Source organism: Eptatretus burgeri, chromosome 14 (genome assembly GCF_056783735.1).
Source record: "Eptatretus burgeri isolate ZD-2024b chromosome 14, Ebu_testis_v1, whole genome shotgun sequence".
NCBI classification, from domain to species: domain Eukaryota; kingdom Metazoa; phylum Chordata; class Myxini; order Myxiniformes; family Myxinidae; genus Eptatretus; species Eptatretus burgeri.
The window spans coordinates 34,962,648-34,976,196 of record NC_140974.1 but is presented as its reverse complement, the minus strand read 5'-3'; the positions used below and the strand labels follow the sequence as shown (position 1 = coordinate 34,976,196).

At 39.7% G+C, this 13,549-nt stretch overlaps 1 protein-coding gene across 3 annotated transcripts in view; it reads right to left on the bottom strand.

Annotated features, from left to right (window-relative positions):
• LOC147012952 (uncharacterized) overlaps window positions 1-13,549 on the bottom strand; it is a 571,074-nt gene that overhangs the window by 78,097 nt on the left and 479,428 nt on the right. For all 3 annotated transcript variants that reach the window (XM_085854308.1, XM_085854309.1, XM_085854310.1), the window contains 6 exons: window positions 13,464-13,517; window positions 12,449-12,502; window positions 8,909-8,962; window positions 7,071-7,124; window positions 2,159-2,266; window positions 1,104-1,157 (listed from right to left, as the gene is read on the bottom strand). In XM_085854308.1, the coding sequence (XP_085710434.1) occupies window positions 1,104-1,157; window positions 2,159-2,266; window positions 7,071-7,124; window positions 8,909-8,962; window positions 12,449-12,502; window positions 13,464-13,517 (378 nt within the window). The remainder of the gene's footprint in view (window positions 1-1,103; window positions 1,158-2,158; window positions 2,267-7,070; window positions 7,125-8,908; window positions 8,963-12,448; window positions 12,503-13,463; window positions 13,518-13,549) is intronic.

Below are 13,549 nucleotides of genomic sequence, written 5' to 3'. Positions count from 1 at the left end.
ATTGTCAATTGTCATCTGACTGACTTGAAATTTGAACAGGATTTTCATATCACCTCACTAAAGTAAACCACCAACTATTTTTGAGATAAACATAGGCTAAAACGTCAACTAAGAGCAAATTTCTGAAATCCTCAATTTTCATCCGATTTACTTGAAATTTGAACAGGATTTTCATTAAAATGACAATCATGTGTTACATGGTCTGGCAGCCATATTGGATCGAAGCGAAAATCTTTGAAAATCTTCATATGAGAAACCGCTTAACCGATCAATGCAAAATTTATCTCATTGATCAACCATCCATGGGAAATATGTTTTGATAAAGATAACATAATCGGTCACATTGTCTGGCAGCCATATTGAATCAAAGAAAAAAAACCTTCAAAAGCAAAAGAGTTGTCGAGCACCAAGTCCTTCTTACGACTGCAGGGTATGTATTCTATGAATACCATTTAGTTTTTGGAAGCATTCAGGGCAGCGGTTTGTTGCCTATACACTGCCTAATTAAAGGGATGTGTTAGAATAATGTGTTGCACACTTGAAACAAGATCACCAAAAGGGTGGGTACTCTGTTCGCATTGTTAACAAAAAAACAAACATAGAGACTAATGATATCGATAGTTGGAAATTGGAGGGCATGCCTGTCATTCAATAGCATGTTTCGCTGACAATTAAGCCTCACATTATTGATGCTCTCACAGTTGTCCATCTTCAAGCTATTAATCTCCAACTCTATCGGTTCAAGCTCGAAGGGATGCGGGATGGATAGTGATGTAGAGAAGAAGATGTTTGGTGGGAGAGGAATGGAGTGATTATTTGTACTTGGGGTGAGGAGTTTGGAGATACAGCATTGATTTTGAAGACGTCAGAGGTGAACAAGTATGATGAAAAATTACAATAGTGGGACATTGAAGTTTGGTGTGATGAAAAACGTGGGTCGTAGTTGGAATGGAGGATTAAGAATATGGGTAGTGAGGATTGGTGGTGGAGGCAGTGAGAGGTTGACAGTTGTTGTTGAGTCATGGTTTGTAGGTAGAGGTGTGGTGATGGTGCTAAACAAGTAAACAGAGACTTGTAATGTTGGCAGTGAGTGCCGAACATACCGCAGGCCCAAGCTCTCCGGTCGGTCCTGGTTCTCCTGGAAATCCCACAGGTCCCTGAAAACATCAAAGATACTCTATATTTGTTTGTGTTACAGTGCAAGAACGACTTCTCACGTGAGTAAACAAAGCGCATAATATTGGCAGGCCCCAAAATACCACGTAAAATATATAGTAAATGAAAAATGAAAGAAATCTGAATTTAAAACGGGGTGCTAAGGAAATGTTTCTGGGAAAGTGTTCATGTTTTTTTTACTCAGAAACGTTTTCATGTCCTGCACCCGCGGCTTTGCACACCCATCCATTTGAAATCCACTTTTCATTATCCATAATGCCCCTTTGCAATGGCCCATACATTGACCAAGCACTAATCGTTTATTCTGTGAGCAATTACATGATTATCCCCAGCTTCCTGCTGAACCCTCACACAGAAAGGAGGGACGGTTTGCTTGGTTCTCTTGCCGTTACCAAACGTGTGTTATTATGTAGGCCACTTGGCAAGCCGCAATGCTGCATGACAGAGATGCAATGCTGTTTGCGTGAGATGGTGGCCAATGGAGATTCGTGTCCGATTTGAAACATTCCCTCCCGTTCTTATTCATGCATCACAAAGAAAGCCAATTTTAAAAGCTAAAGAAGGGCTTGCAACAGCAAAAGAGACTCGTTGATGAATTACTACCAAAGTAACACAAAAAATAGAGTAAATTGTATTAGAACAAAAGATAAATTGCTTAATTTCAGCACAGGAGACATTTTTAAAAATGTATAATAAGACAATGCATGCTAGGATTTACATTTCATATAAATAAGAAATAACATATTCTCTATCAATCAAAATATATTCTAGGGGGGGTCAGGAGTCAGGAGAAGCAGCTAAAGGGCTATGACATGAGCATATTGAGGTCAGATTGAAGTAGCGAGAACTCACAATCTGACAATAGGCTGAAAATGACTAATTTTTTCCATGGCCTTTGCCTTTTTGGCTCTGACATTCAAACCTGAATGAAGCCTCGTGAAACGGACTTCAAAAGGAATGGCTATGATGGTGCAATACATACGGGGTTTCCCTTCGGTCCATCCTCTCCCGGCGGTCCCTTTGGCCCTGGGGGACCTGGTGTTCCCGATGGTCCAGAATCACCCTTTTCTCCCCGCTCTCCATACTGACCCTGAGGGCACACATACTCACAACCTGACATGTTTATTCATACATTGGCAAATGTAAACAAAAACACAACACAAATCATTACAGTTTACAACAAACTAAAGTCAAAACTTTCATGTTATGGTGAACATCCGTGATGCTTATGTCTCAGAGAACCAGTGATTAACAATAATATTGCGAACCGGAACATCTCAAGTTATTTCTTGAGAAATTTGATGCAATATCGAAGTGATATAAATATATGATGAAATTTGTGAATTTAACAACGATGATAACCATGTCAATTAAAATCGTTTACAAAATGGTGAAAAGGTGCCCAATGAACAACAGCTATCAACTGTGGGTTGGCAAGCACCATGACTGTTCAATTAATCTTCGGCCAGGATGACTAAAGGTTGTCTATCATCAAATAATAATGTTTCTGTCTGTTGAAACGAAGAATACAATTCTGATGTGATGATGCTTCCAAACTGTATTTGGGACAATATGGACACTGTGGAGAAAAAAAAAAACAACATTCCTTTGAATTCAGGGTGAATATGAATAGAAAGGCACTGTGCTTGAACCAAAGAGGGCCTCAGCAAACATCACTCAAGCATTTTGGAAAGGGAAGAAGTTCTTTGAACAACAATAAATCAGCATCCTACCAAATCACCAAGAAAAGCAAAGCAGCAATTGTGGACATTTGAAGAGGCAAATAAGGCCGCAAACTCTCAAGGGGCGGAGGGTAAAAGTTGTGGAATTGTGTAACTCAATCAAGAATGAGTTCTATCGCATAGTGAATAATTTCATGTCAGTGAGAGGAAGTGCAAAGCAAAAATTGTGGTCAAATTGAGTATGCTGTTCTTAACAACGAGACTGGAAAGAATATTGTTCATATTTGATGAATACATGATGTTAATTTACATGCATTCAAACTTCTTAACAGCAATATTGCAAATGTATCATTTCCATGAGACACTTTATATGGTTATATATTTTGTAAGTATTGGATATCTATTATTCTGATAATGCATATGTATGTATGTATGTATGTATGTATGTATGTATGTATGTATATATATATATATATATATATATATATATATATATATATATATATATATATATATATATATATATATATATATATATATATATATATATTGGCAGGGTATGCTGACACATTGTAAGCAATAATGAGCCGTGCTTCCCCAATGTCTCGGGTCGCTCACCTGCATTAATTTTTTCATTTATTTATTTTCATTAATTTATATTTTCATTCACGGACACTTTCCGATGGTTAGGGTTTTTTTATTTCCGGTGTATTGCCTTTGACATCTGTTGGCACGCAGAATTTTAGCTTTCCATGTCACCCGGATGGTACCGATCAATAACATCAGTCAGTCAGTGAGTGAGTACGAGTGAGTGGTTAGAATGAGCTATATATTTCATATATATACATATATACACATACACAGTGGCCTGCGAATGTATTAAACCCCAACTAATGATGCCTCGTTTAGATGAATTATGAAGAAATAATTTTTCCAAATGAATTTTTTTTGTCATAATTGAAGAGATCAAACTAAACATTGTTATAGTTGAAGGGCGTTACATGTCAGGAATACCTGCAAAAAACATGTATTAATCAGTATTAACTGGTTGTAAAAGTATGCAGCCCATGAGGTCAGTACTTTGTCCCGGAAGTACCCTTTTATAGCAAAGACTGCTATGAGTCTCTTTGTAGGTAGGTCTCGGTGTTGCACAGTGAGATGGTGAAATCTTTGCCCATTCTTCATGTGAAAATTGCTCTACTTCTGCAATGTTTGATGGGGATCATCGATGGACTGCAATCTTCAAGTCTCACCATAAATGTTCAATTTGGTTCAAGTCATGACTTTGACTGGGTCACTCAAGAACATTTATTTTCGTCTTTTTCAGCCACTCCAGTGTGGCTTTAGCTTTGTGCTCCAGATTATTGAACTGCTGAAATGTGAATTTCCTATCCAGTTTCAGATTCATGGTTGACTCACTCAGGTTCTACTCAAGGATTCTCCTGGACTTGCACAGTCCATTATCCAATCTATCCTGACAAGCTTGCCCGTCCCTGTGGATGAAAATCAGCCCCATAGCATTATGTTGCCACCAACATGCTTGACAGTCAGGATTGTGTCCACTGGGTGTTGTGCAGTGTTAGGTTTGTGCTCGACGTAACATTTTGAATTTAGACCAAAAAGTTCAATTTTTGTCTCGTCTGACCACAATCTTTCTCCACATGCCTGCAGTATCATTATGATGCCTTTTTGCAAACTCTTCTGAGTTTATGGATGTGTCTTTTTCATTAATGGCTTGTTTCTTGCCACCTGTCCATGTCGGCCAGCTTTGTGAATGGAATGGCATATTGTTGATTGATGAACACCGACCCCCATTTCAGACATAGAGCCTTGCAGATTTTTCAAAGTTGTTGAATTTACAGTGACATCCTGAACCAGTTTCCTGCTTACCCGGCTGCTGAGTTTGGATGTGCGACCTGATCTGGGTAGGCTCTGGGTGGAATGATACATCTTCCACTTCTTAATGATGGATTTCACTGACTCAATGGGAAAATGAGTGACTTTGAAATTTTCTTATAACCCTCTCTTGAACGGAGCTTCACCACCACTTTACTTTTGACTTATTTGGAAAACTCCTTGGTCTTCATGTTTGCCTTGTTGGTTGACGAAGTGAGTTGGACCTTAAACTCCTCAGATAAGCTGGGGAGCTTAATTTTTAAGTTAAACTACTGATTACAAAGAAGTGAAACCTATTGCATTTATTTTTTAGCCTAACAAACAAATAATTTGCTCCTGAAGTGATTTTGGGTTAACTCGGCAAAGGGTTTTAATACTTAGCAACTGAGAATCATCAGATTTTCTCCATTAATCTAACTTATTCAGATTTTATTTCCCTTTTTATCATTTAATCATTTTATCATTTAATCAGCTTTATCATTTTGGAGTAGTTTGTGAAGAATCGGGATATTAAGTTTGATTTGAAAGCATCATGAAGTAAGCTGAGGCGGCATCAAAATGTGAAAACTTTGCAGGGGGGAATATTTCTGCAAGCCACCGGATGTGATTACAAGTTTGGGGCGGTTGGAATTATACATTTTAAAAGGAAAAAGGTGCATCAAACTTAAAAGTGGAACGAGATGTACTCTGCTAGTGTAGTAATAAACAAGCTAGAACAGATCCAGTCTCAGGCAACATTTCAAGCGCTTCCCAGTGATCTTCCTCAGGCCAATAGACCCATAGCTTCAACAATTGTCTGCATTTATTCCCGAGTCGACAATTTGGTTCCGTTCAAATGCTGGTGTGAGAGGTCAATTGAGGAGTATTTTTATTTTGCTGAACCTGAAACAAAAGAGCCAATCCTACCATCGATGGTCTGCTCTGCTCTTTTTATTTACTCGTGATCTGGTATTGTCTGTATGAGGGTGAGTAAGTGTGTGGGTTCTTTCATTTTTGGGGTTTCTGGGGCACAAACATGGCTGGGTTCACATCTGGGTTGGACATGGTGACGTGTGGGTTGTGTGATTACTGGAGGTTCCATTGGGTGTTGTGAATGTGTAGGTGTGTTGTTAGGGACCGTGCGTTGTTTTTTTTTTTGCTCATCTTATCCAGTTATTTGCACCATCCAGTTTTGCCGTTTGTCTAAGAGGTGTGTATTGTGTGGGTATGTCCAGTATCCTCAGCTTGACCATCCTCTCGGCTCTTCACATGCCAAGCTTCTAGTATCAACCAGTGTCATTTTTTGTTGGACATCATGTCGAGGACACGGGTCCCATAAAAGTAAAATTTGTGGCCAGATTGCAGGCAATGATGTGCTATGGCTGACTATGTCACCTTTCCAAGCCGAACTGCTCGATCATGTTCATCTTGCCTTTGTTATAAATTTCTTCCAGTTTTACCAAAGCATAATTGGTCAGTCTCTGCATGACTATTGGTAAACTACTCCAGCTTCATCACCAATTGGTATCATGTCGTTTTGTTTGAAATTACATTACTGTTGGTGCATAGAGGCTTGTATGCTACACCATTTATGCACTGCGTACTATCTTTTAATTGTTTCAGAAAGGCCTGGGTTGAACGGCATTCCACAGTGCCCAAGTCTGTTTTGGTTTTTTCAGGATAGGGAGTATCCTTTTCTTTGCTATTCCCATTTTTGAGCAAGACTCCTCGAACTAATGTAATTTCTTTAATTGCATCGACTTTGGAAGATGACAGTCCATGTCCACACTACCAAGACAAGTGCTACACTGTGTTTGTGGGTGATTGGGATGCAGGAGTTAATATCCAGTCACGTGTTGGTGTGGGTTGGTTACCTGTAAACCGATGTCTTTAGGTAGGCATCAGCCTTCTGATAAACCGAACCTCCACATCCAAGAAGGCCAATTTGCCATATTTTTCAATTTCATTTGTGAAACTATCTCGCTTCACAAATTATTTTGAAAACAAATGAAAGGCAGGAAATGGTTATGTTTTTCATCTCTTGATGAAACTGCTTGGAAGCCTTGATAGTTGCTAGAAACTCTAGTTCTGATTATCAATGGTGCATAAACAATAAGAAATAATTATTGAAAGTTTCATGTGGAAATAAAATTGCTGAAGGACATGAGGATGCTCAAATAAATACAAATTACATTAACATTACGTACATTTCACATGATATACTTCCTGTGATGGATATTTCCACGTGCATTTCCTGTATAGACCATGAGGCGAGAAAAATAAGGCACAGAACAAGTGCGATGATGTAGGAATGAAACACTGAATAATTGTACTTACAGGTGGACCACGGTTTCCCGGATGACCAGGATCACCTGGCTCTCCGTGCTCTCCCTAGACAGAAAGATAAATGGGTCACTTCACTTGCCCTATACACAAATACACCATATTATTCATGCTGCTCACTAATGAATATTTTATTGCAAAAGTTATTGTCATCTATAATGATCAATAATTCAGTGTCTGCATTAAATTGTTGGCTGAATGAGTTGGTGCCCACATGTCATTCATTGTGAGGGCAATGGCCCTTCAAGTTTAAGAATTCCTTCAAAAGGTGGACCTCCATCGACTAGTACATCAAATGATTATTCCAGCTTGATGATGTGATTCACATTTGTCTGTTTACAGTTAATATGAATCACCAGATATATTTAAGAAGCACTTTTGATGCTCAGCATACCTCTTGATGCATTGCCAGATTTCTCGCCAAACATAATAATATGCAATAACGTGTACAGTTTTTCTCACCACATCTGATTAAGGACAATATTACACCATATAGAGGGGTTCAGCATAGAACTACCAGAATGATTCCATGGCTCGATAGACAAAGCTAAAAGCAGTGACTGAAAGAGAAAGGACTTTTTATATGTCAAAGGTGGCATCTACAAGGGGACCTGACATAAATTTTTTTAATATAATGAAGGATAAGGATAAAAGAGAAGCAGTACAATTGCATTTTACCAAGAGGGATAGTGACAGAACCCAGAGGGCATTGATAGAGAGTGATGAAAGAGAGGGTTGGAATAGAAGGAAGGAAATGGCATTTTATGCAGACTTGTAAATGCATGGAATTGTTTTCCAGGGAAGGTGGTAGTAGCAATCATAGTTGATAGGTTAAAAAACGATTTGGATAAGCATTTGGGAGCAATTGGCATAGAAGGATGCAGGGATAATGGCAGATATTATAAGGCAGCTTAAGATTAGCCAGATACGACTGAGTTGCGATGTCGGCATAAGGTTGACATGTCTGACTGTTTTGTGTGTGTATCGTGTCAAGGGAATGTTGAGAAGTGGAAATGTGTAGTTTTTTGTGACATTCGAAAATAAATAAACGAGTAAGAGGCGTCTACAACCATCCTTGGCCATGTTGTGGAAAGTCAGCCGAGGTCACAATTTTTTTTTCTTCCGCCCTGACGTTTTCACCTTTATTCACTTTAAAATTAGCTTTCTCCACAACAACTTGAGCAATTGACATCAAACTTTCAGCATAGGAGCACCTACTCATGGATAATTATTTTTTAAACAAAGTTGCATGACGATTGGATGGAAAATGCGGCTCGCATTCGAAAAAGTCAGTTTTCTGCAAATATGGGTTGCAGGGTGTTTCATTGCATCAGGAATAAATGGCTTCAACCTCGCTTCGCTTGTCCTCGGCCAAATATAAAAAAAGGTAGAGGGAAAGTGATGTGTCTTCATTGTTGGGAATGTAGAGATGACAAGGGCTTGAAGAGCTGAGTGGCCTCCTCCAGTGTCTGGGTTTCCTTGTGTATCACGACATGTTTAATGCTGCCGACCTCTCACATATACAAAAATGGCATTTGTTTTTCCCTCTACCACATGCCATGAGACATAATTGGATAATAAGCAAGTAACCACCTTCTTACCACTAAATTCCCTCCCCTATTCCCCTTCTCCTTCCTTCATTTTCCCCCAATTTATTTTCCTCTCATAACCCCAATGTGCACAGAACACTTGATCATTACGACTGACACCGGTATATTTGACAAGGCAAAGTAGAAGGAACACCGACTATGTCTGAGCGCAATAGTTAGGAACTGGCAGCATGATCAGTGGCCCTGAAAGAATAGGAGTGACATCCCTGTGGCCACGTTTACCTTATGTCCGGTTGGTCCAGGTGGACCAAATGCTCCGGGAGATCCAGTTGGTCCCTGTCATGGAAAAAGAGGAAGGAAGGAAGGAAAGTGACAAAGGAAATTAAGTCGACGTAACAAATTTCTTTAGGAATGCGACTAAGTGTCGGTGATGAAGTGAACGAGTTTGTATGAAAGTGAATGGATGTGAACATAAGTGAGTGAGTAACTGAATAAGAAAGTGCACTTCTAGGGGGTGAATGAGTAAATAAGTGAGTGAATGACTGATCTGCCTGATACAGGAGGAAATAAGGTCAGGATACGTATTTTAATGTACTTTACAGATAAAAAGAGAAGATTTCGATTTCAGGACATTCAGTTATGACGACCAGCTCGGATGATGTCAATGCGAGTGGAATTCTCTCTTCGTGTTTGACTCGGAAGGTTGTAAAGCTGTCTGTCTGTCAATATTGGCGGTGTGGTCCGATGCACTGACCATAATGAAAATGGGATAACCAGGCTCGGCAAAGAATGTACACATCCCACCATATTTTAATTTGAAGTCCGAAGCATCGCAGCACAAACACCAGAGCCGATAGAATTGACAATATGAAATACATCATTTTAAAGTTGACAAGGTATGGTGATTCTTCTTTGTTCATGTGCAGCACAATGCTGAGGGGTAGCATGATTGGCTGAGGATGCAGCCGTGCCACTGATGAAACACCCTCTGCTGGTTTGGGCAGGAATTTGAAATTTGTTCTTTATGCCGGCGATAGCTCGCCTGCTCTTCACAAAAATATACAGTGAGATCTTTAACATCCACCAACAAATGCTGGCAGATGGGACGTCCGTTTAACGTCGATCCGAGAGACGGCACACAGATTGATGAATCACCCTGCCTAAGACACACCAGGATGACAGTTTATAGCTTGATCAGCATTCAAACTCAGGCTCGGCAGCTTCAAGGTGAGTTTGTGTACCTCTCGGCCATCCTGTCAGATCTGGTGTGACGATGATGTGGCACCTTTTTGACTTTTGACGCATTCACTGGATAAAGCTTCACCTTACCCACATTCTGGCTTTCAAGGAGATGCATTGCACAAAATTAAAATGACTTCTCTGGGAGAGACACTGTGATTCCTAAATTACACAAGCAAGTAGAAACACAATTGGAGAACAGTTTAACATCCCTCCCAAAAAAATCTCACCATACTCCTTCTGGCATTGCATCGGATTGACAGGATTAATCAGACCAGATTCTCCTGGGGATCAAACGTCTAAGACTAGAATGACTCATTATTCCAGCCTTTTGACTCGTTTTTTTATATTAATATTGAAAAACAACAACTCCCTATCACTATAATCACTTTACCAATTTTAGCAATGACTCACAGGATGAGAGGTAAAGATGCTGCCACCTGTTACAATACGTCTCCACCAATGATACTGTATCTCCTTCTGCTAGAGCACACCGCCAACAACCATACTGTTCGACTTGAAACAACATGATACCACCAAATGAGGCTGTGTTCTGGTTATCTACCTGTGATAGTACATTATTTTATGTACCTTAATGTCGAATTATTAGAAAACATTGATGTAAAAAAACACAGTTTAAAGAAAGTTGAACAATTTTCCTTATGAATGTGAATGAATTGGCTTTTTTTCACATTAATGTTTTCTACTGATATCAAATCTTTATTTATTTTTAGTATCGTCAAGATATGCAAATTGATGGAATACATTCAAGAGTTGTGGATAAGGCACAGGTATGATGGACCTAATGACCTAAGTTTCACATGCAGAAACCTATACCATGCTCCACAGAGCGTTGCTGCTGCCAAAGCAGTTTCTTGGCAAGGGTTACATTTGGTGGTTTGCTATTGCCTTCCCAGTGTTATCTGTCTGTGCTCCATCTTTTTTAAATGCTGAGCATCAAGCAAGGAAGCAGCACGCACCATTTAAAAAGTCTTTGGTATAACTCGGCCGGGGTTTCAACCATCGACCTCCCAGACTCGGAGCAGACGCTTTAACGATTACACCACAGAGTCTGGTTACAGGCCGAAAACACGATCACAATTACCCATGTGAGGGGAATGGTCATTCTAAGATTGTATGCACATCAAACATTCTAAACAATCGATTGAGGGCAGTACACCACTCGAAACAAAGTGCTCGCCATCGAGTTGTTTTTCTGACAACGTTCGATGTCGCTAAAAACTGCCATATGAGATATATATATATATATATATATATATATATATATATATATATATATATATATATATATATATATATATATATATATATATATATATATATATATATATATATATATATATATATGAGGCCCCGTGAGGAGGAGTGATGTAAGCGACATTTTTTAATGATATGATGAAGATAGGCTTGGATGATAGGGGAAGGGTTAAAATAGTGCTATATGGCATTAACTCCAAAATGGCCGATGTGTCCCTTACATCACTCCTCCTCATGGTGCCATATATATATATATATATATATATCTCATTTAGCATGATGTCATCTGGATGTTAACATGAAGCTGGCTGGCCATCCTATATCCATTTTGGTCATGGACATGTAAGATCCCAAAGGTGCCATTTAACTATGGACATGCCCCTCCATAATTCGTACATACTGGAATAAAATATAATGGATGAAAGCTGAAGCTCTGCTTACAATGACAACACATGGCCATTTATAAAAGTCTAATTGATGAAAAGCCAAAAGCATGGCCATTTGAGTTTAATCTACCAGATGCTACCTTTTTGACTTTTGATGCAATCATGAGATAAAGCTTCACCACACCAACATCATAAACACCGATGGTGTTGACAAATACCAATGACAAGAATATTCATGGGAAAAAACAATTAGAGCTCACCCATCCAAATATGTACAGGGAACCGACAGTGTGGAGCAATTAAATCAACCAATTAATTAATAAGGAAGAGACTCTTTTTCTTCTTCTTTCGGCTGCTCCCGTTAGGGGTCGCCACAGCGGATCATCCATATGATCCGCATAGTGATTTGGCACATGTTTTACACCGGATGCCCTTCCTGACGCAACCCTGGTCGCCTCTTGCGACACAGGGATCTGGTACACCTATTTTAACCGGGGTATACACTGGCCCAGTACACTGGTACTCATTTCGCCGACCTCGGAAGGATGACAGGCTGAGTCAACCCCCTGGTGTATTAATTCAGTGGCCGAACGGGGCTTGAACTCAGGACATTTTGGATCCCAAGCCGCTGCCCTTAACCACTGCGCCAACACCAGGCATAATAAGGAAGAGACTAACTGATGGAATAAGAGGACTTTTCAAATCCATGTTCCCTCTCTTCTATTCTCTCCTGAAGTCATTGGGTCCTACCGTGTCGCATTATAATCCCCTCAAATGTGTTGTGCATGCAGTATAGTCGACAAGAGCATCAGGTGTGGTACAAATAAAAGTGTATTGAAGAGACAAAAGCCTTGAGTAGTGCAGGAGAGTAAAGTGTGACAGACTGTGGCAATGCACGAAAAAGTTATTTTCGACTCACTTCTCCACCAGCAGAGCCTTGAGGTCCTCTTGGACCTGGAGGGCCAGGTGGTCCCTGAAATGGAGAGAATCAAACTCAATCACATATTTGTTTTCACTCATTCAATTCTCCTTTCACTCAAACAACCACAGAGTGTAAAACTCAAACATGCACTCATTTTCACTTGTTCAGTTCTGTTTTAACCTCCGTTTGCACTGGGACCTGAAGTCCTTAACTCCATCATTTTCACTTATTCCATTCAACTTGTATTTCCATAAGACATGAAGAGATGTATGCTCGAGTGAAATCGATGGCACGCCATCGCAAATCCCCATGCTTCCCACCTAAAGCAAAGTTGAAAGATTGCAAAAAGTTCCACCAGGAATGACCAATTTTTGAATTGAATTTTTTTCCCCATTTTGAACCCTGTGATCCAAAGTCCTCACCCGTGGGACATGAAATGGGGGTCAAATGCAAAAAAATCGTTACATATTTCATGCATCCCCCAAAGTTGAGTGCATATATAAAGTTTCATTAAAATGTGATATAATGTGGCCGTAATGGGGCAAAAAATGATCTTGCTCTCGCATCGTCTTGCCATGTGGTGATCATAACAACGAAGTTTGTTGAATTGCTGCACAACCATTTCGGAGGAGAGAGCGTGATGGATGTACAGACAGACAGACAGACAGACAGACAGACAGAGCCAATTACAATATCCCCTCATTCTTTTTAAAAAGCTTGGGGATAAACAGTGAATGTAGCCCCAGCAAATATGCAGCTGCTATGCCATGGACTGCTACCATTCAAAAATAATCTTTGAATGTGGCGAAAATAAAATACTGTATATTGAAACAGAGCGAGTGCATTGTAACACCATGAAGGGAAGCATTTTCAGTTATTAATTACATTTATGCTTATTCATCATACACACACACACACACACACACACACACACACACACACACACACACCTAATTAACATCTGCACGATAGATATCCTTTGTACTAAGGGGTGAGTGGTGTTGAAACGTACCAGCGTTCCCACATCTCCAGTCTCCCCCTTCTCTCCTGTAGGTCCAGGTAATCCCTGTATTGAAAGATAGAAGAACATCGAATGTA